Source organism: Vombatus ursinus, unplaced genomic scaffold (assembly GCF_900497805.2).
Source record: "Vombatus ursinus unplaced genomic scaffold, bare-nosed wombat genome assembly UNPS02014959.1, whole genome shotgun sequence".
Lineage (NCBI taxonomy): Eukaryota > Metazoa > Chordata > Mammalia > Diprotodontia > Vombatidae > Vombatus > Vombatus ursinus.
Window position 1 is genome coordinate 5721922 of NW_020954737.1, and position 22553 is coordinate 5744474.

General features: G+C 42.6%; 1 protein-coding gene across 1 annotated transcript in view; it reads left to right on the forward strand.

Moving 5' to 3' along the window:
- KALRN (kalirin RhoGEF kinase) overlaps positions 1-22553 on the forward strand; it is a 966578-nt gene that overhangs the window by 665020 nt on the left and 279005 nt on the right. Inside the window, exons 32-34 of the mRNA XM_027845153.1 lie at positions 2042-2184; positions 9960-10062; positions 10501-10701. Of these exons, the coding sequence (XP_027700954.1) occupies positions 2042-2184; positions 9960-10062; positions 10501-10701 (447 nt within the window). The remainder of the gene's footprint in view (positions 1-2041; positions 2185-9959; positions 10063-10500; positions 10702-22553) is intronic.

Here is a 22553-nt window from a genome sequence, read left to right on the forward strand (position 1 = left end):
AGAGAGAGAGAGGGAGAGAGAGTGAGAGAAAGAGAAAGAGAGAGAGAGGAGAAAGAGAGAGAAAGAGAGCAAGAGAGAAAGAGGGAGAGAGAGTGAGAGAAAGAGAAAGAGAGAGAGAGGAGAAAGAGAGAGAAAGAGTGAGAGAAAGAGAAAGAGAGAGAGTGAGAGAGCAAGAGAGAGAGGGAGAGAGAGGGAGAGAGAGTGAGAGAGGGAGAGAGTGAGAGAGGGAGAGAGTGAGAGAGTGAGAGAGGGAGAGAGAGAGCGCAAGAGAGAGAGAGAGGAGAGAGAGAGCAAGAGAAAGAGGGAGAGAGAGAGATGGAGCGAGAGAGAGCGAGAGAGAGAGAGAGAGAGAGAGCAAGAGAGAGAGCATGCACATTTATTAAACAGTCACTATGTGGCTGGCACTCTGTTGCCCTCTATTATTACAAATGCACATAAAAAGAAAGAGTACTTACTCTCAAAGAGATTACATTATCATTGGGAAAAATAATACATAAAGAAGAACTGGAAAGGTAGGGGGAAGCCATCCCCACAGGGGAAAGGAAGAGCAGTAGTCCAAAGAGTCAGGGGCTCAGCTGGGTTGGAATTAAGCATGGCTTTGTGGGTACTTCATCAAAATGGAGGTTCTTCTGGGTAAGAACTCAGCAAACAAAGGAGGAGGCTACAGAGGTGGAGCTGTTGCCAGGGTGAGAAGGCAGAGGTAGAGAAGTAGTGGAGACAAGGGGAGAGGACGGTCATTCCCTGAATTGTTGGCAGTTAATGGTCAGCAAGGCTATTTCATACATATAAACATATAAAGGACTTCAGACAGCATGGCCTATAGGAGCAATACAAGGCCTGAAAGAGATATCAGATGTGCAAAAGAATTCCATGAACGTCCCTAGAACTCATTCTACAAATCTATACTGAGTACTAGGGGGTCTAGTATAGAACAGATGGTTGCTGCATTTGAGGAGCTTTCAGGATGTACACGTACAATACAAATGCATGTATATAGAGAATGAATAAAAATGATTGGGGGGGGAGGGATGGGAGGGGAGGAAATCAAATATGGCCTCAGATACTTACTAACTTTGTGACCCCAGGCAAGTCACTTAACCTCTGTTTGCCTCAGTTTCCTCATCTGTAAAATGGGGATAATAATAGCACCTATCTCTCAGGGTTGTTGTGATGATCAAATGAAATAATAATTATAAAGTCCTTAGTACAGTGCCTGATAAATGCTAGCTATGATAAAAATAATAATATTTATGATTATTGGTATTATTAAGTGCTTACCATGTACCAAACACCACTCCAAGTGCTGGAGGAATAATAGAATAAATGTATTTGGGAAGAAGGTTATTTTGAAAAATGGAACACTGGCATAAAGCATCATGGATGGAATGCTGGACTTGGAGTCACAAAGATCTGGGTTCAAATATCCCCTCAACTGTTACCCTGGGCAAGCCACTTAACTACAGTTATCCCTTCCACATCGCAGGGGTTAGGGGCGCGGCAACCCTGTGATCTGGAAAATCCATGTAAAATTTTTTGGCCCTGCCTTTGTACCAGAAAAGAAGTTTGAATTTTTTCTTTTTCCTTTATGGGGTGTTTATAGTACCTTATTATAAAATTTGGGTTGATATTATGTAATACTATATCTATATACAGTACTACATATATGTGTGTGTGTGTGTGTGTGTGTGTGTGTGTGTGTGCAATGCATTTCTGAGTTCTAAACTTGTTCTGTGTTGTCTGCTGGCCTTTGCATGTCATCTGTGGCTTCTGCAAAACTTCCAAAAAATTCTCATTTAATTTCTTATGCAGACCAGCAATACAGCAAAACTACTATGGGAAAAGTCATGTTGTGGAAGGGATAACTGTACTCCTTATCTGTCAAATGGAATAATAATGACATCTGGCCCATGGAGTTATTATAGGGAATAAAGGAGAATAATGCATTTAAAGCGATTTAAAAATTAAAGATGCTATATAAACGTCTACTTGGCTGTTATTTACGCTTTTAAAGCCCTGTCCTCTTTCCGCCATCCCACACTAGGCCTCCAGTATTGAAACCAAGCAGGAGTGGATCAAGAACATTCGAGAGGTGATTCAAGAAAGGATCATTCACCTGAAGGGTGCTTTAAAAGAGCCGATACAGCTCCCTAAGACACCAGCCAAACAGAGGAACAACAGTAAGAGGTAACCGGCATCTCCTTCTAACTCCCTCTCTTTCTGCTTCTCTTCCTCTATCACCCAGCACTGCCTTGCACACTTGTGGGGAAGTTGGGTGAGTGTTTGTTTCTCTGAGTCCAGTAGGGCTGAAGCTAGGATCCTGCCCATGAATGGTGGCAGAGTTCTTGTAGCCATGGGTCCCAGGCTTGCCTGATCAGTCACCACGTAGTTTTAATGGATCGAGCACCTGCTATATGCAAAATGATGTGCCAGGTACTTCCAAGTGAAAGATGCAGCCCATCCTCCCCCCCACCCCCCGTGGAGCTGATAAGTAAACAGGAGAAGCCCTAATGTACATTAAGAAGTTAAGTGATGATGCAAGATTGTATTGACTATGAGTCAGGATGAGTAATGCAGATAGAGAATGCTGCCGGCACCGTTCAGCAAAGGGAGAGATCACTAGAATGTGGAGAGCTTGGAGAGGACTACATTCAGTTGGAAGGGTGGCCCAAGGCTTGGTAACATGCTACCTCTCCCAACATCACCCTCCATCATTCTGAAGTTCCTTATTCCCAGGCTCCCAAGAAGCCCTAGAGCAAAGCTGAGACTTGGGGTTTGTGCATCATAGGTGAGGTTTGAATAACAACAGTGACAGCTCAGATTGCTACCACCCTTGATGGTTTGCAAAGTCCTTTACAAACCTTATATCATCTGGACAGTTTACCCCTACTGTTACTATCCACAAGTGGCTTTGAGCCTTCCCAGTAACTCCTGCAAACTGACTTTTCACTAAAATAATTACCAATATGCCATGGAGAGCAAGATTTTCTGGGGTATAAAGCTAAGACTTGGTAGTTCTGTCATTGATTTGCTGTGTGACCTTGGACAAATCACTTTATATCTCTGGGCTTCATTGTTTTCATGTATAAAACGATCCTGTTTGTGGAGTAGCTAAGTGGCACAGTAGATAGAGCACCAGCCCTGAAGTCAGCGGGATCTGAATTCAAATCCAGCCTTAGACATTTACTAGCTGTGTGGCCCTGGGCAAGTCACTTAATCTTGATTGCCTCCAAAAAATAAAAATATAATAATCCAGTTCAATTAGATGATATTTGAATACCCTATCAGTTCTAACAGTTCATGAATCTGAAAAATAAGGGAAATTCTAATAGCAAATTAGTTTAATATTATTAAATGTTAACAAATCAATTATTTGATGTTAAGAATTAATAGATTCTACAATAAATTAAGAGACAGCATACTGTGGTTGCATAGGTAGCTGGATTCAAAACCAAGAAGACCTGGGTTTAAGTCCTGCTTCTGCTGACATGTACTGGCTATGTGATCCTGGGAGTGCACCAAACCTTAGTGTTTTAGGTAACTCTCTCAAAAAAAAATAAAAAACTAACAAACAAACAAACAACAACAAAAACATTTTTTGAACTCCTCCTTTGTCCCAGGCACTGTGCTAGGCACTTTACTATTTCATCTGATATTATTTCTTCTGATCCTTGTAACAACCTGGGAGGCAGGTGCTATTATTATCCCCATTTCATAGCTGAGGAAACTAATACAGACACAAGTTAAGTGACTTGTCCAGGGTCACATAGCTAGTAAGTGTCTGGAACTGGATTTGAACTTCTGTCTTCCTGATCTCAGGCCCAGTGCTCTATCCTCTGTGAAACCTAGCTACCTAGTAAGCCTCTAAGTTGCAAAGGTGACAACCTGCATTGGTAGAGGGAGTTTCCTGACCTGGGAGTTCTTTATATCAATAAAGTCATGGGTCTAGTCCCTATCCCTTCCCTAATCAATCGTATTAAGAAAGGGTCCATTGCTGCAGTTGCCTGTCTTCTTTTCTCCTAGTCCCAGTTCTGCCTGAAAAGCATACCATGTATCAGATGGATTTTTACGTGGAATTACGAAGGCAATGTGGAAAGGCAGGTTAGTGCAGGGATAGCAGGCCAATATTAGAATCACAATGATCTGGGTTAAACCTTGCCTGTAATATATCCTGGCTATGTAACCCTGGGCAACTCATTTCACTTGCCACTGCCCCCAAGAAACTCTCTGTGACCATAGGTTGCAGAGAAATTGTGTTTTTGCATTGGTAAAAATCTATTTTTACCAATCTGGTGCTCCATTGTACCAGATGCAGGAGTGATCCTCATACCCCTTATTTTACAGGTGAGGAAACTGAGGCACAGAGAAAGTTAAGTGACTTGCCCAGGGCAACACAGAGAAGATGAGGAAGAGCTGGGATTTGAACTCCAAATCCATTCTTTCCTTGTACCATGCTGCCTCCCCTAGTCAGAGCAGGGCAGAGTGGACTTTGTCTCTATCATAACCATGATACTCAGGTCCTAGCTAAATCCCAGCATTCCCCTGAGACATCGGAAATGCCGCCTTCTTTACCTTTCTTTTACCAATCTAAGCTTGTTGGAGGAGAAGGAGGAAGACAGCACGTTTCTTGTCTGTATGCCCCTGGCCGCCTTAATCCTTCTTGAAGTGCCAGAGTTCCAGGCCCAGGGTGTTCCTGGACTTTGGCGCAGACCAGATACTCAAGATTCTAAGGCCTTAGTGTCTATCGCCCGAACATCTAGCTACCTAACCTGCCTGTTTTAGATAAAATCTGTGACTCCTCTGTACACTGCTCACGTGACCTTGGGCAAACTGCTTCACTCCTCTGAACCTCAGTTTCCTCATTTGTAAAATGAGAGGGTTGGAGCAGCTGATTTGTACAGTCTCATCCACCTCTAAATCTTTGACCCTTCCCAGATTCCCCAGTTAGCTAATTCTCTCTACCTCCCTTTAAAATACCTTGTTTTTACTTAACTGGTTGCATGTTGTTTTCCTCCTGTCAAGTTCCCTCCTTCAGGGCAATCACTCAATCAACAAGCATTTATTTATTAAGCACCTACTATGTGCCAGGCACTATGTGCTAAGTACTGGGGATACAAGTACAAAGAATGAAATGATCCTTACTTGCAAACAGCTTACATTCTAATGAAGAAGACAGTAAGTATACTTATAAATATACACGTAGTATGAAGTGAATAGATACAACTATATACAAAGTAATTTAATACAAGTTACTTTATGAGGAAGTACCTAAGCAGTTAAGGGCTTCAGGAAAGGTTTCATGTAGAAGATGGCCCCTGGGCTGCATCTTAAAGAAGATAAGGGAATCTAAGGGGAAAAGGTAAATAGGGAGTGCATTCCAGGAGGGAGAGAAGGAGATGGTGGCTCAGGCAAAAGTATCCTCACCACCTGGTACATACATGGTAAGGACTTAATAAAATCTCTGGGGGCTTTGTTGTGTATTTTGGTCAAATTGAATTCTTCAAGAAACAAGCAAAGAAAATGGGTCAAGGCTAAGGGTCAAGGATGGTAAAAGTTTCTCCTTCCCGATACCATGTCTTAGGGAGAGAAGATTAGAGATGATTGGCCAGCCCCCCAAACTCTGAGGATTGTCACTGATTGGAATAAGGAGTATAAATAAAAAGAAAGAATCTTCAATTCTCTTTCCTTATGGAATGTCATCCCAGAAGAAGGATTATCCCTGGGGTCAGCCAGGAATAAGTAGAATGAGTAGCCAGCAAAGATCTACAGAGTTCAAGGTCTAATGTCTGTCTAGATCCAGGCAAAACTCAGAGAAGGGTCAATTTGGAGCAAAGATACAGCAAAGGGCTGAGGCACCATGACCCATACCATTGATCATCTCTTCAATAGGTCAGCTGATCTGCAGACCCACAGTAAGGCAGAAGATACGACCCTGACCCTCAGAGCTCTCCCAGTTTAATAGAGGAGACCACACAAATAGACATGAAAAAAGACATGAGAAACACAAAGGGGAAAATCTCATAAATAAATGTAAATCAGCATGACTTTAAAGACCAGTTTGTCTAAGGGATAACGTTGTTGGATACAAAGGTACAACTAGAAAGGGGGCGTCTCAGACAAGTTTCCAGAGGAGGTAAGCTAGAGGGGGTCTTGAAACAGGTTCGGAAAGATAGGAGGGATGCTGTGTGTCCCTGGCCCCCCATCGATGTCCAGGACCGAAGAAAGCAAGGAACCATAGCTGATATAACAAATGGAGACTATGGCAGAGGGGTCAAACATACAGAGCCACCACACTACCAAGTGCCCCACAACCAGATTACAATATAATTGGAAAATATTTAACAAAATAAATAAAAACACAATAAAACATAAATAATGTTAATATGTGATATGGGCTAAGTCAATATGAGCCCACAAGGATACTTATGTACCCCATTTCTATTTGAGTTTGACACCACTAGACTATGAGACTGGTAATCAGACTAACTCCCTCTTCCTCTGCCACTAGAGTACAAGGGAAACCTCCCATCCCCACCAGTCCAGCTCCAGCCTCGTATCACTGCCCTAAACCTCATGAGCTGGCTTCATCTGCAGAGGAGACAGACATTGGCCAGGATGGTAGGAAGCAATGTAGTTAGAGCAGAAGAAACATAGGATATGGGGCCAGGGGAATTTGGTTCAAGTCCCAGTTTTTCCTACGTACTAGAAATTAGCAAAGGGGCCAGACTAGTGATTTCATTGGCATGCAGAACTCGTAGGTGAAGAAAAACTCCCTCTACCAATATAGATTGGCACCTTCTTTAAAACTTATACTCTCTAAGAGTTGCCTAGAATGCTGAGAGGGGCAGCTAGGTGGAATAGTGGATAGTGGGTTGGAATCAGGAAGACCTGAGTTCAAATCTGGCCTCAGACCCTTATTAGCTATGTGACCCTGGGCAAGTCATTTAACCCTGTTTGCCTCAGTTTCCTCATCTATAAAATGAGCTGGAGAGGGAGATAGCAAACCACCCTGCCAAGAAAACCCTAAATAGGGTCACAAAGTTGGATACAATGAAAGCAACTGGATAAAATTCAGAATGTATACAGAATAGATAGAAGCTAATCTGAGTTGGAAAGCCATGAGCACAGCTGAGTGGACCAAGAAGGGGTCCAATTCTATTTGTGTTTGACACTACTGGGCTGGCTGATAACCAACACAGAATAACAATGTTCCTACAAATAATCACATACAAGTAATCCAAATGTGGTTGTCACATACAACAAGTATTAATAGCTTATTGCACTAAGACTTTGGGGACACCTCGTATTTAGAATCTAGCCCTGAGATGGCTACAATATGGGTTATCCTTTGCTTCTCGAGCCCACGTGCATACATATGATTAATGACTTACTGGAAGCCTAGACCCACATGAACATAAAAAGCTCTAGAGTCAAAAAACCTGAATCTAAATGATGTCTCTAACACTAATTTAGCTATGTGACCTTGGGTAAGTGGATTAAGGTCTTTAGATGACATTAGTATCCCTACCCAAAAAATAGAGGTAATAATATTTCCATTGTCTATCTCATAGGGTTTTCTTCTGATGGTCAGAAGAGATAATAGGTTCATAAATTCAAAGCTAGAGGGGGCCATCTCATCCAACCCCCTCATTTTACCAATGAGTAAACTGAGACCCAGAGAAATAAAGTGATTTGCCTGAGGTCACCTAATGAGTAAACAGCAAAGCTGGGATTTTGACCTCTAGTCCTCTGATACCAGATTCAGTACTTTTTACACTATCCTATGAGATCAAGAGATCTTAGTAACATCATAGATTGAAAGCTGGCTGGCTGGGATGTCAGAAGTCATAAAATTATAGATCCAGAGATGAAAGGACCTTACATCTCATCTAGTCCATACCCCTCAATCTACAGATGAAGAAAAAGACAACCCAGAGAAATTAAGTGACTTACCCAAGGTCACACGGTCCACAGAAAAACTCTTCTGTCTCCAGATCCAGGCCTCTTCCTTTGTACCACACTTCCTCCCCTAGATGATGTATGTTAATTGCTTTGTATCTGTAAAGCTCTATTTATATGTGAATTCCCATGATTATCATCATTATTATCACTGATGATGTTACCTTTCCCATGTAGAGAATCAGGTATGTGGTTCTTAGAGAACTCTGCATGGCAAGAACGGTTGTTCTCTGGGATGACTCCTCCATCACTGTTCACAAACTCCCTACCAAGTGGGGACTCCTGTCTCTTCTTTCAAACACAAAAATTCAGCCTATTGTTGGTTTCACCAAAAAAGAGAGAACTAGAATGGGACCAAAGTCTTGTCTATTTCTATCAAGAAGCTATGGCCCTGTGGATTGTGCCAAATGGTGTGGCCAGTGTGGTCCTGGCTATGGACTCAGTGGAAGAGTGGGGCATGGCCCCAGCATGAGGGGGCAGGGGAACTGTAATGTATACAAGCATATTTCCTGATCCACCCTCCTCCCCTCTACCAAAGTGCTCCATTTAAAAACATTTAGAATGTCCTCAATTTGGAGAAGTGAGATATGTGAGGCTGCCAGGGATAGCAGAGCTAAAAGCCAGGAGCAGCCAGTATCCAATCCTACCAAATATTTAGGAATTTATAGACACAAGAATGTCCCCTACTCCTTATATGGCTATCCAAAGGCTGATGTAGGCAGGATATGGCTAGCACCTTTATCTTGGAGCCTATAGTCTGACCTGCTTTGTTAATGATTCCAGAATCATTGAATAAAGATACTGGAGAATTGGATAGAGATCATTTAGTCCAACCTCCTGATTTTACAGCCAAGGAAACTGAGGCCTAGAGTCACAAAGTGACTTGCCCAGTCAAACAAGTAGGATGCAGGATTTGAACTCGTCTTAAAACTTTTTTTGATGCATCACACTGTCCCTGAGGGTACCAAAGAGTTAGGAAAAAAAGTGACTTCGTTGGCAACCAAAAACTGAGTCTCCAGTAACAAAGATTCAGCAAAGAGAAATCCTTCCTGCAGAATTTGTCCAGTGCTTAGAACTAGGAAGGACCTGGGAGATTTCCTAGTCCAACCCCTTGATTTCAAAGAATCAATTATTAATGTAAAGAAACGAAGAGCCAGAGAGAAGCAACTTACATTAATGGCAGAGCTGGGACTAAAAAAATTCACACCTCCTGCTCCCCCAGGTCAGTTTTCTTTTCTCTGCAACATGTTCCGGGGGCAAATAGATGGTACAATGGCTAGAGCACTGAGTTCAAATCCGGCCTCAGACACTTACCAGCTGTGTGACCTTGGGCAAGTCACTTCACTGTTTGCCTCAGTTTCCTCATCTGTAAAATGAGTTGGAGAGGAAAATGGCAGTATCTCTGCCAGCCCCAAATGGGGTCACAAAGAGTTGGATATAACTGAAACAGCTGACCACAAAATAAGCTGTACCACCCCCACCCCACCAACGTTAGGAGCACAAATCAAGAACAGGTCAGACAGTTCCCAGTAGCAACCCTGCTGCTTCTGCTCATTTGTTTCTTTCCACAGCCTCACATTAGTTATGGTCTACTTGCCCACCCCACTCCCAGCCTGGATACAGCACAGGGCAGAGCTGCCTGAATAGCCTTCAATCTAGGGTTGCTAGCAGCCACTCTGTCATTTGGTCAGAGCCTGGGCTCTAAATAAGATGATGCGTCCTCCTGCTGCCTCTTATAGACCTGTGCCCAGTGCTGGCCTGGGGAATTGTGAGGGGAGGGCTCCTTCTGCTTGCAGCCACCAACATGGTGATTATGGGCTTTGCCCCATGTCAAAGGTGACATCACTGAAAATCACAGAGTGAACCTTCTTCCAGCTGGGTGATTTGAGCCAAATCCCTGCCTGAAAGTGCTCTCCCATTCCCTGATAGAAACTGTTGAGTGCTTCTTAAGCCCGTGCTCATTCCCTCTCCCTCCACCCTTCCCCCTTGTTTTTCCCCTGCAGGGATGGAGTAGATGATATTGACAGCCAGGGGGATGGGAGCAGTCAACCAGACACCATCTCCATCGCTTCCAGGACCTCTCAGAACACAGTCGACAGTGACAAGGTAGGACAGTTTCCTAGCTCCCCGCCCCACTCCCAGGACTTTTTTACTTCCCGCCCCGCCCCTCCCCGGGGAAGACCCCCTTCCCCAAGGAGCCTCTCTCTCACCTGGGGGTATAACTCAGAAGGTTATATTCTCAGAAGGAATATGACCCAGAAGGGGGGCGGGGAGAGAGGAGCGTTGGAGCAGGGCTGGATGAGGTGTGTCAGTGATGGGGACTGCATTGGCTTTGGGGATGGAGGATTGGGTTGTTTGGTCAGTCCTCCAAACACTTCAAGAGAGTTGTCGGGATGAGAGGTGGTAATAAGGAGTGAGTCTCGCCATCCCTTCCCTCCCCTTCTCAAACGCTCTGCCTTCCGAAAGGTTGGGAAGTCTTGGGGCAGTTCTTCTGCGTCTTTTTTGACTGCTGCTTCCTTATGTTCCTACTGACTTGAATGCCAGCCCAAGAGAGTGATTTGGAGGATGGCCAGGGTACAGCTGGATGGTGGGAACGTTATCCACGGTGCTTTCTATGGTGATATGACCTTTCTCCCGAGGGGACCTGTTTGGAATGCTGGGACTCAGTCCCCCAGGGCAGAGGCCACGAGGACAGAGTGTGTGAAGGAGTTTGGAGACGATGTGTCAATCTTGGCAACGACCCGGGTAGGTAGCTGTGTCAGGTCTTAAGCCGAGTAAGCATGTGTTGTGAGGTCTTTCGTGGGGAGAGAAAGGAAGGGCACTTAGGGCCCTATTTCTTGACCCCCCAGCTGGGCAGTGGGGTTAGTCCAACCGTCTGAATGTTGTGGTCTCCTTCCTTTGGGATGGTTGCGCGTACGTCCCACCCTTGCCCACCCAGTGTGGGCAGGGATGGGAGTGAAATTGGCATTTCTGCTGCATGTTGGTGGCATTTGTTGTTGGTGAAGCTCTGAGGCTTCACACACCATCTGGTGCTGGTGCTGCCTGGCCTGGTGCACTGGCCTCCCCCTTCCCCCTAAGGCTGGGAGAACAGGCTGTGTCCATACCTCATGGTCATTCTCTACATTTGGGATTATCTATTTGGCCTGGTAGTTTGTTACTAATTAATTAGGATTTTTACATAAGCCTCTCTCAGTAGAACAGAAATGTTATCTAAATCCTGTGGTAATTACAAAGTAAATAGCCCTGATATCACTCCAGGGGCAGCCTAGCATAGCGGTTTGAGGGCCAGCCTCAGACACGGGATAAATAATAATAATAATAATAATAATAAATAATTATAACAATAATAATAATAGCTAACATTTATATAACACCCACTATGTGCCAGGTATTGTGCTAAGTGCTTTTTTACGCAAATATTATCTCACTTGAACTAGGTTCAAATTTTATCTCTGATACTTACTGGCTCAGTGATCCTGGGAAAATCACTAAACCCCTTCACTGCCTCAAATAATTCTCTAAGATTCTAATTGGAAGAATAGTTTCAGATCTGTATTGATAGAGGGAATTTCCTCATCTACAGCAGCTTACACCAATGAGATTAAAGATGTAGACCTTTAATTTTCTTTTTAAAAAAAAATTACTCTAGAGTAGTAAACTCTCCCTGAGCATACGTTCCTAGACTTCCATGGTTCAATTAACCAGTCCCTTGCCTTCAGGCAGAATAGCACTGAAAACCTTCTTTAACTATGGAGAAGGATCAGGGTCTCTCTTCTTTGAATCTATACTGAGATTATTCTTCTCTTCCTCATTTTCCATGTTAAGCAATTTCATCTAGACTTGTCCTGTAAATGCAACCTTGTTTTGGAATATTTGCCATGTATGGACACAGCCTATTGGTCCCCAGTTTCAAGGGTCTTTTGCCCCACCTATCCCCCCAAGCTGGCTCTGCACTTTCCCACCAAAGCCTCTGACTCAGAGACAGAGCCTTGAACTGAGGAAATGGCTGCTGGTTGAAATTTGGCTTGGGGAAACCCCAGGCCCCAGTCATTCTCCATCCTTCCTCCCAGGTAAGTGAGCCTAGCTTGGAACTTATCTTCAAGCGAGCTCCCCCATATGCCTTCTTTTCTCATGGAGTCATAGGATTGCAAATTTAGAACTGGAAGGGAATTTAGAGGTCATCTAGTCCAACCCCTTTTATTTTATCCCTGTAAATACTGAGGTCTCAAGAAATAAAATGACTTACCCAAGGTCACACAGTAAGTGGTAGGGCTGGAGTTTGAACCCAAACCCTCTAATTTCAAGTCCTAGACTCTGTCCACAATACCACACAATTCAGATCAGTGGAATTGTGTGTGAGAACCAAACTGAGGCTCATGGACAGGATACTGGGACTCCCATGCTACCAGAACCATATGCTACCAGAAGAAGGATGAGTCCTATGGGTCCTCCATCCCTAACATCCTCATTTCATGGAGGAAGAGAAGCTAATGCCAAGAACAGTCAGGTAACTTGCCCCAAACTCACAGCACTAATTAGTGATAGGCAGAGCTAGAACTAGAAGAACCCAAGTCTCCAGATTCTCCAATCAAGTATTTATCTATTCTAAGAGGCCAAGTCCTGAATCCCCTTAAAAGATCAAAAATCAGCATCCACTGATCAATACCAGTAAATATCCCCTAAGGCAGAGGTGTCAAACTCACATAGAAAGGGGGGCCACCAAACTATAAATAAAGATCCCTAAGAGTTGCATGACTTAGAAAACCACACATGTTTATACATATATCTGCATATAATTATATATAGACTATGTTATATATTAATATTGTATATAATAAAATATGCCATATTTTATAATTATATATTATATATTGTTATATAACATAATCATATATAATTTATTATCATTGCTATAATAAATAAATTGTATATGATATGTTATATAATAAATTTGTGATTATTATATATAATATGTATCATATTATATATAATTCTATGTAACTAACATAGCAACACATTAAAATCAGATAGGATCCATGCTTTTATCAGGTTTGGGCTATGTCAGGGAGTGTTGTGGGCCCACACAGGGATGGAATAGATGATATTGACAGCTAGGGGCATGGGAGCAGTCAATCAGACAGTTGGCTCTAAGTTTAATACTTCTACTCTAAGGAGGTCAGTCAAAATATCCTTGATGAAATATTTGCTGTGTAAGTAGCCCTAAGATGAATTCAATGAAAATAGAAAGAAAGGATAGAAGATATATAGTCTCTTTCTTTTGGGTGCTTCCAGGATAATGAGACATGATAGATTCATATAGTAATCAAATAAATATAGTAATTACCTATCTTCATGTCCATTATCTAATAACCTTCACTATCAGGCTTTTATCTAATCTGATTCCTTTCTAAATATTTCCAAACCTCTTCCTCTTGTCTTGTGTCCTTCATGTAGATGAAAAAACAGCCCGATCATTCTTTTTGTCAGGAAGTAAAGGTTGCTTGTTGAAAATCCCAGATTAGAGCTTAGAGATCACCTAGCTCTACTCCCTTCATCTTACAGATGCAGAAACAAACCAGAGGGGTTGAGACTTGTCCAAAGTCACACAGCCAATATGGCAAAGCCAAGGCTCCAACCCAAGTCTTCTGACTTGTACTTCCAAATTTGGGGGTTAAGTTTAAAACACACACACACAGACACACACACAATAATAATAGAGTCCAGTTCAAGGGCATGTGTGACTGTGGCCTATTTCTTGCCAAGAGAAATACCACCTGCACTACATTACTGTTCTGGATTCATGTTCTAGTCCTTACTGAGGACTATTCTTTGTATTAAGAGCCCACAGAGCTTCAGAGCCTGTTGAGCACAAAGAAGAGCCCTGATCCCTCTGGGGCCTTCCCTACTCCCACCTCTACTCTTCCCTCAAAGCCTCAAACACACATCTCAATCAATCAGGTAGCATTTATTAAACACCTGTTATATGCCAGCCACTCTACTAGGCACCAGCAAATACAAAGATCAAAATAGTGAACCAACCCCTATGTCTGTGAAGTTATGGAATATACTTTACAATAATGATAATGGCATTTTATAAAGCACTTACTGTGTGCCAGGCACTGTGCTAAGCACTTTACAAATATTACCACATTTGTTCCTCATAACAACCCTGGGAGGTAGATGCTAGTTTTTATTGTCCCTGTTTTACAGTTGAGGAAACTGAGGCAAACAAAAGACACTTACCCAGGGTCATACAGTTAGTAAATGTCTGAGTTCAGATTTGAACTCAGGTCCTCCAAAACTTTATCCATTGTACCACCTAGCTGCCTCATGCTATGGGTCCCCTGGGTCCCTTCCCTTGAGCACTGTGAGCTGAGGAAAGGAGGAGGGCTTGAAGAGGCAGTGGTGACTAGGAGGAGAAGTGGGGAGCAGCATAGTAAGGGACAATGGAATGGAAGGCATAGAATCATTCCATCTCTTCCTCCTTTCATAAATCAGTCTCTACAGCTGTGTGCCGTGGGACTTTGATGAAGCTGGAGCAGGGGGGCTGGGTGAGCTTTGGGAGAGGACAATTGCATTATCTCTAACTTTAGGAAGAAGACGAGGGGGAGAGAGAGAGAGAGAGAGAGAGAGAGAGAGAGAGAGAGAGAGAGAGAGAGAGAGAGAGAGAGGTGGAGGTTTGCCTTTTGGATGTAATTACTGGTGGAAATACACATAGAAATACCATCTCTTTAAGAAAAAAAAATTATTTAAGGGAAGGTCTTCATGAATATTTCATTCAATTTCTTTAACATTCCAACAGTCTAACAGAGATAAATAACACAGTGTAGTGTCCTCCTTGACCGCACACTGCTCTCTCTTCAACAGGGAAGGCATTATTAGACTGGTAGAAATTTCCATCTCAATCACAGGCTCTTAAGCTGTAGGGGACTACAGAGACCATCTAATCCAAACCCCTCATTTTATAGATGAGGAAATTGAGTCTCATAAAGTAAAAAGCAACTTTCCCAAAGCCATATAGTAAGTGGCAGAGACGAGGTTCAAACCCAAGTCCTTGGACTCCTAATCATTATTTTTTCACTATACTATACTACACTGTACTATATTTTTTCCACTATGTATAATGCACCTATCCTCAACCCCCACTTTTCTTTATGCAACCCAACATAACTTTATTAATAGCTAATTATGGGTAGAGAATGCCACCAGGTGCTAGAGGACAAAGTAAAGATTAAACACATTGTCTTCCCTCAATGATCTTCTATAGACACACCAAAGTCTAGTGATTATATCTATTTTAAAATTTCCCCCATTATCATTTTTAAAATTATTTTTAATTATAAACTTAATAATCAACAAACCTTATAAAACTAGGATATATTTTATTCCCAGGTATCTGAGTAATTAGCTAATGTATAGTTCCAGATTTCAGAAAGTCTCTTGACTTGGGACAATAGAAAAAAAGCATTGTAATTATTTAGTTGTGTCTGACTCTTCATGACTCTGTGGACCATAGTACATCAATACCATTCGTGGGGTTTTCTTGGCAAAGGGTTAGGCTTAGTTTGAGCAAGAAGGAACCTTCTCCCTAACAGCTGCCCGAGTAGGTCCAAGGAACCCAAGTTTAATGAATATCATTGCCAATGCAAAAAAAAAAAATGCTTTTTTGGTTGTTGTTGTTCTTTAGTCATTTAGTTGTGTCTGACTTTTGTGACCCTGTATGGGGTTTTCTTAGCAGAGATACTGGAGGGGTTTTCCATTTCCTTCTCCAGTGAATTAAGGCAAACAAAGGTTAAGTGACTTGCCCAGGGTCACATAGCTAGTAAGTGTCTGAGGCTGGATTTGAACTCAATTTGAACTTCCTAGCTCTGGGCCCAGCATTCCATGCACTGAGTCACCACCTAGCTGCCTTCTTAATCGTAGCTCCATGCAAGGTGTCCTAAGCATAGAATGAGGTGATGACAGCGAACACTTGGAGGCCTCTATCTAATTGTGCTAATGGCAACATCTATAATAATAACTAGAATTTACATAATTATTTAATATTTTCAAAGCATTTTTAAAATGTCATGTCATTTGATCTTCACAGCAATCCTGTGATAAAGGTATTGTTATTATCCTGATTTTACAGGTGGGGAAACTAAGGCTGGGTTTAAGTGACTTGCCCAAGGTCACACATCTAGTAACTCTGAGGCAGGATTTTAACTCAGGTTCCAAGTCCAGTGCTCCATGCATTGAGCAACCTACCTGTTTAAACTTTGCATGGGCTTGAAAAACTCTTTTTTAATGACCATTTTGAGAAGCTGGTAGAGCTGGCCATAGGGAAAATGACAAAAGCAGTAAAGTCTTTCTTTGGTACATCTCACATGCTACAATGATCTTCCATGCTTAGAGCAACATATAGGCACATCATCCTCTAACGCTTTCTGCTATGCATGCCTTTATATACCCTGCCCTTTTCCAATCTTCCATCTCATTGTATTTTAAGGGAGGGGGGGAATCTGCTTTAAAAGTTTTGTAAAGTCTCATCATTATTTCATATTACTAGTAGAAAATAGTGGTGCCCACCATGCCCCTCATGCCCATTCTCCCTCCTACACTCCAACCTTTCTGGTCCTCAACTCCCTTCACATTTACTTCCTTGATTTCTCTTTCCTGGCATGAAAGATAGAGGGAGAAAGGGAGAGTGAAGAGAGGTGAGAGGAGAAAAGGAGAAAAAGGGAGAGGAAAGAGAAGGCAAGAAGGGGAAAGGAGGAGAGAGAGAGAGAGAGAGTGAGTTGAGATTGGTACGCAATGGGGTATTCTCATTGAGAATGGGAATAGAGGAGAGACACACCTCTCAAATTTTACCTGTTTCTCCCTATTAATCACATCTATATTCCCACTATGAAAAAATTTCAAACCAAAGCCCCACAATTTTTTAAAATCACTGTTTCAAATGAATTTGCCTATCTCCCCAAAGTACCTCCCTCTCTCTACTTCCTGTGGCCTCCCACTGGCCCCCAAAATATAGAATGTGGGTTTAATAAGTAAGTTGCAGGGTTAAAGCATTTGAGAAAAAAATTGCTTGGAGTCCATTCATTTCCATACTTATTAATCCTACCCTTATATCAGTACAAGAAAGGCCCTGGAGCTCAGTGAGCAAGGCTGTTCTTGGTGCCATTTCTCTAACTGTTTCTTCACTTTTTGACCCCATAGCTGAATTTCTCTGGCAGTATCTATCTATCTATCTATCTGTATACCCATTTATCTATAGAACTATCTATCTAGGCATCTATTTATGTGGCATTATCTTTCTTTCACCCTTTTTGTGCCAAAATTTTTAGAATAAAAGGCATATGTTCCCTTTTGTTTTATAAAACTTTGAAGGTAGAGCAGGAGTGTTAGGAGGATGGACCAGAGAGAGAAGAGGGAGTGGGTGGAATTGGAGATGAGGGTGGTAGAAAGCCTTATTCCTTAGCTGCTGCTATGTTTCTTAGAACTTAGTTCCCCCACCTCCAATACATACAATTAGGTCTTTCTCCAACTCTAGACCTGCCCTGTTAGGATGTTGTCTTATGATGTCCCTCGTCACTAAGAGCTCATTGCTGCCATGATTCAACTCAACCAATGACACCTGCTGTCTGGCTCATCCCCTTAAAACAGACTCTTTGTACCTTCCAAGGTAATAGCTAGCTTTCTGAAAAACTGAACTCTATTCACAAGTAAGGAGTAGAGGAGACCCTCAGAGTCTGCTCTCCTTTCTATGATCACATAGATACACTCAGGAAACAATATTCTAGATTTTATTGTCCAACCTACATGAGTAACCCTAATAATGGCATTTCAGGCAGAGTAGGAGAACAGGACAGTGAGATGGCAAGCCCATGAGAAATTGCACTTAAGGTTGTCAGGAACTTGTGAAATCCCTCAAATATCACTAAGTATGGCAGAAAGGTACTTCACCTTTGTTAAGGACTGACCCTAGGTTTAACCTATTGAATTTAACAATGCTTCATTCAGGGAAGAACCAGGACAAACCACTTAACATTTCTGGGCCTCAGTTTCCTCATCTGTAAAATCTTTGAAGGAGTTGTACTAGATGCACTATAAGGTCCCTAGCTCTAAATCTATATAATCACAAAATGCTATGATTTCTTAGGATGGAAATGGAAAATTCCAGACCAACAAGTTGGGTGCCAAAATGTGACTCAACCCACAAAAAGCTTTATAATTGGAAACTTCTAAAGGGAATTTCAATATGGATGTCATGGTTACAGACTAAAAGCTGACAAATGTATTCAACTGGGAAGAATAGTAAATTTCTCCATTGTATTTTCGCTATACTTCTCTTTACAAAGCTAATTGCTTATTTGTCTATAGAAGACTTAGGCTTTGATCATGGCCATTTGGAAATGAAATCTGCTTGCATCTCACAAGTATGTTAAGATATTACAAGACTTGTATTTGATATCTGAGAATCAGGCCATCTAATTCACCTGAAGAGTTGTAGAACTATCAGTAGAATAGGCCAGACCAGACCAGACCAGACTGATCCATGTTGGGTCGCAGAGTCAATGCTGACAGGCCAAGGAGAAAAAGGCCTGTAACAAAGCATCTAAGAAACAGCAGTGAGGGCTTTGCTATGGGAGGTATGGATATGAAGTAGGAATCTAAAAATCTCTATGAAACTGAGAGGTCTCACTATGGGAGGGAAAGAGAGGATGCCGGGACTCTTGGCCAAAGGTCCAGACCGCATCCAGGATCCAGAATGTTCATTTAAACAGAAATGGTACAGACAGTAAAGACAGGAGGAAGCAAATAGCAGATAATTGATGATAGTCTAGGCAAGTGGACAGCCTAGATAATAATAACAATAATGATAGCAGCTAACATTTATATCAGTGCTTACTGATGCCATGCACTATCCTAATTGCTTTACAATTATTGTCTCATTTGGTCTTCGTAACAACCCAAGGAGGTAGGTGCTATTATTATCACCATTTTACAAATGATAAAATGGAGACAACTTGAGGTTAAGTGACTAGTCCAGGGTTACACAGCTAGTGAGTGTCTGTGGCCAAATTCGAATTCAGGAAGATGAGTCTTCCTGACTCCAGGCACTATACTCTGTAAGTAACTCAGGCTAGATTTCAACTCAGGTCTTCCTGACTCCAGGCACAGAGCTCACCTGGTTGCCCCCAATCAGATTGGGATCCTGTGGTTCAGGGCAAGAACTTGGAAATAAGATAGGAACCCAGTTCCACGTATACTTCGTACTCATCCTTGGATCTAAGAGTGCATACTTAGTCCTTCTCATTCACACAGTGTGGACCCTCGATTTCAGCACAGATTGCCTATGTTCTGGAGACCCAAGATTCCTACACTGGAAAACTCATGAAAATCATCCCCAGATGTTTTATTTCTTGGTTACCAAATTTATACGTGGGCATACACCCATATTTGTGTGTGTGTGTGTGTGTGTGTGTGTGTTTATATATATGTTTCAGGGCATTGAACAGGAATAGCCTCAAGTGATATAAGATGTTTCTCAAATTAGTAGTTAGGGCCCCCAGAGGCAGGGCACAGGAATCGATCCAGGGCTGGGAGTGAGTTGAGTCATGAATACCAGAGCTATAGAATTGCGAACAGTTGTTGCATGACAGCAGAAAACTCCTGGCTATAGGAATGAGGTGGTCCAATGTCTTCTTAGATCTTTCATCCTGACATGGAAGGTCAGTTCTTATCACAAGGGGGAAGCAATTGACTTTTTATTTGAGGGTCATGGGAGATCCAGGACCCATGGAGGCATTAGAAAAGGCATTAAACTTCGAGAAGTCTGAGAAACCCAGAAGTAGCTGATAAACTGTGGACTCTCTCAGCTCCCCTGGCCTCATTTTTGTTAAAAGTTGTTCCCTTCTCAGAATTGCCTTACCCTGAAGTCCTAAAATGGAAAGGAAATACTGTTCCTCACCATAGCCTTACAATGCCTGATTATTGTGTTGCCTGCTTTCTTCCTGCTACCCCAAACCCCCTTTCACTGTCCACCCACAATCATCTCCTACGTCCTACTAAAAAGAATAAGCATGAAACTACTGGAAGAGAATAAGGTGTTAAATGAGGGCAGTTTTGTGTGTGTGCATTTTTTTGGAAACCATTGCAAGAGTAAGTTTGGTGAAGGCTTCCAGGGATAGCTAGACCAGCATGGCACATTCTCTCATGCTTTTGCATCTGAGCCTAAATCCTGTTCTGTTAGTGACATGCTGGAAAGGGAACTGTGTAGGCTTTAACACCCAGCTGATGTTCCAGTGCCCAGCCTGTTGTGCAAGGAGCCACCATCTGGGGGGTAAATCTGTCTCCAATCTCTTAGGAGAGAGGGAAGGAGGGAAGAAGGATGAGGGAAATGAAAGGTAACTAAGTAGAAGGAGAGCATAGCACTGGCCTTAGAGTCTGAGACGTCCTTGAGTCTCAAGGCCAGAGAGACGAATCAGCCTAAGAGAAATATTGGAAGGGTGTTAACGTGCATAGTGAGAGTGCAAACAGCTACCCAGAGGGAGCGACAGAAGAGAAGTCAATTTTAGAATCAGAAAATGCTAAAGCTGGAAAAGACCACATCATAGATGGTCTAGGTTCCTGCCTTTGGGCAAGTGAATGACCACATCATCTGGAACAGCTAGTTGTCTCCTCCATTCTTCAGAATCTCCAAAGATTAGGACTTCACCCTTTCCCTAAGTAGTAGAGGATCTAAGGCCATCTGCTTTGTGGCAGATCCTGCCTCTCTGGGGAAGGAAAAAAAAGGATTTGCATTCTGCAGTTCTGTGTTCTACCCAAGACAGAGCTGAGTCCCAGGCTTGAAGAAAAGGCTTCATTTAACTTCCTCCAAAATTTGCCTCTCCCCATTCCTTCTCTAGAGGGTTCTCTCTGTCCCATGTGGTACCTGTCTTTTTAGTGATGCTGTCCCCAAGGGTTAAGAACATGTACCAGAGGAAGGGAACCTTCTGCATATTTCTAAGGAAAAAGAAGGAAGGAAGGAAGGAAGGAAACAGCATTTCACAAATATTTTCTCATTTGATCCTCCCAACAACCCTGTTTTGTTATCCCTAATTTATAGTTGAGGAAACTGAGATAAACGGAGCTTAAGCATCTTGCCCTGGATCACGTAGTTAGTAAGTGTCTGAGGCCTGATTTGAACTCAGGTCTTCTAGACTCTAGGTAGTGGGGAGGAATTTGAACCTCTAGTCACTGGGGAATTCATCCCAACCTTCTAGAGGCTGAGGCAAACATTTTTAAGAAACTATTTATGTGCCAGGCAATGTGCTAGGTGCATTGAATATAAAGACCAACATGACCTAGTCTCTGCCTTCAAAGAACTTATATTCTTTTGGGGAGAGATAACATACACAAAAACAAATATAAACAAAATACAAAGTAATTCTTTTTTTTTTTTTTTTGGAGGAAAGAAGTTATTAGCAACTGAAGGCATTGGGATAAGGACCTGAACCAGGATGGTGACTATGTGAGTAGAGAGGAGAGATAGAAGAAACTGCGTGGTGATGTGATCAGTAGGACCTAATTGCAGATTAGACGTGTGGGAGGAGCAGTCCGAGAGGACTCCAGGGCATTAAGCCTGGGAGGACAGTGGCACCATTGGTAGAAATCCTAAAGTTTAGAAGAAGAACTAGTTTGGGGGGATGATTGTGTTTTGTACATAGCATAAATCTGGGGCTAGGAGGGCCCTGCAGGGTCATCTAGTCCATCCTCTTCATTTTACAGATGTGGAAACTGAGGCCTATGGTGATGAAATCATTTGCCCATTATCACAGTGTTGTTGTTGTTCAGTCATTTCAGTTGTGTCTGACTCTTTGTGACCTCATTTGGGGTTTTCTTGGCAAAGATACTAGAGTGGTTTGCCATTTCCTTCTCCAGCTCGTTTTACAGATTAAGAAACTGAGGCAAGCAGGGTTAAGTGACTTGTCCAGGGTCACGCAGCTAATAAGTGTCTGAGGTCAGATTCGAATTCAAGAAGAAGAATCTTCCTGACTTCAAGCCCGGCACTCTATCCGCTGTGCCACCTAGTCGCCCCATCTCACAGTTAATAAGTGGCAAAATTGGCACGTGCACTGATGTCCCCTGACTCAGAACCAAGGGCTCTTTCCACTATACCCCATGGCTGAGTGTGAGATGCCAGGAGCACATGTGAAGATGTCCAGGGAAGCTATGCAGACTGATTAGGCAGTGGTAAAGAGAGATCTTATGTAACCGCTTTGACGTGTGCTGATCAGTCGGCAGTGGGATGCCGCTCACCCCCAGGTGTGCTGAGCACTGATGTCAGGCATATCATAAATGCCCAAGAAGTACTCCCAGAACTGAACCGAAGCTCTCAGACAAAGTCCTGAAGTGAATACTGACTGCCTAGAGTGGAATCTCTGAGGCTTGGGGAGCATGTCCAGTCTGAGTGGAGAGAAAAAGATTGGAGCATGATTGAGTTGCAGATGTTCTATGCAAATGTTATCAGAGAAGAAAGAAGGCTGGGACATCCCAAAGCTGAGTATGGGTCTAATGAGGATTTTTGTTTTAGCATGCTAATGGGGAACCTGAGCTAGGAGCCATCTGGTGAT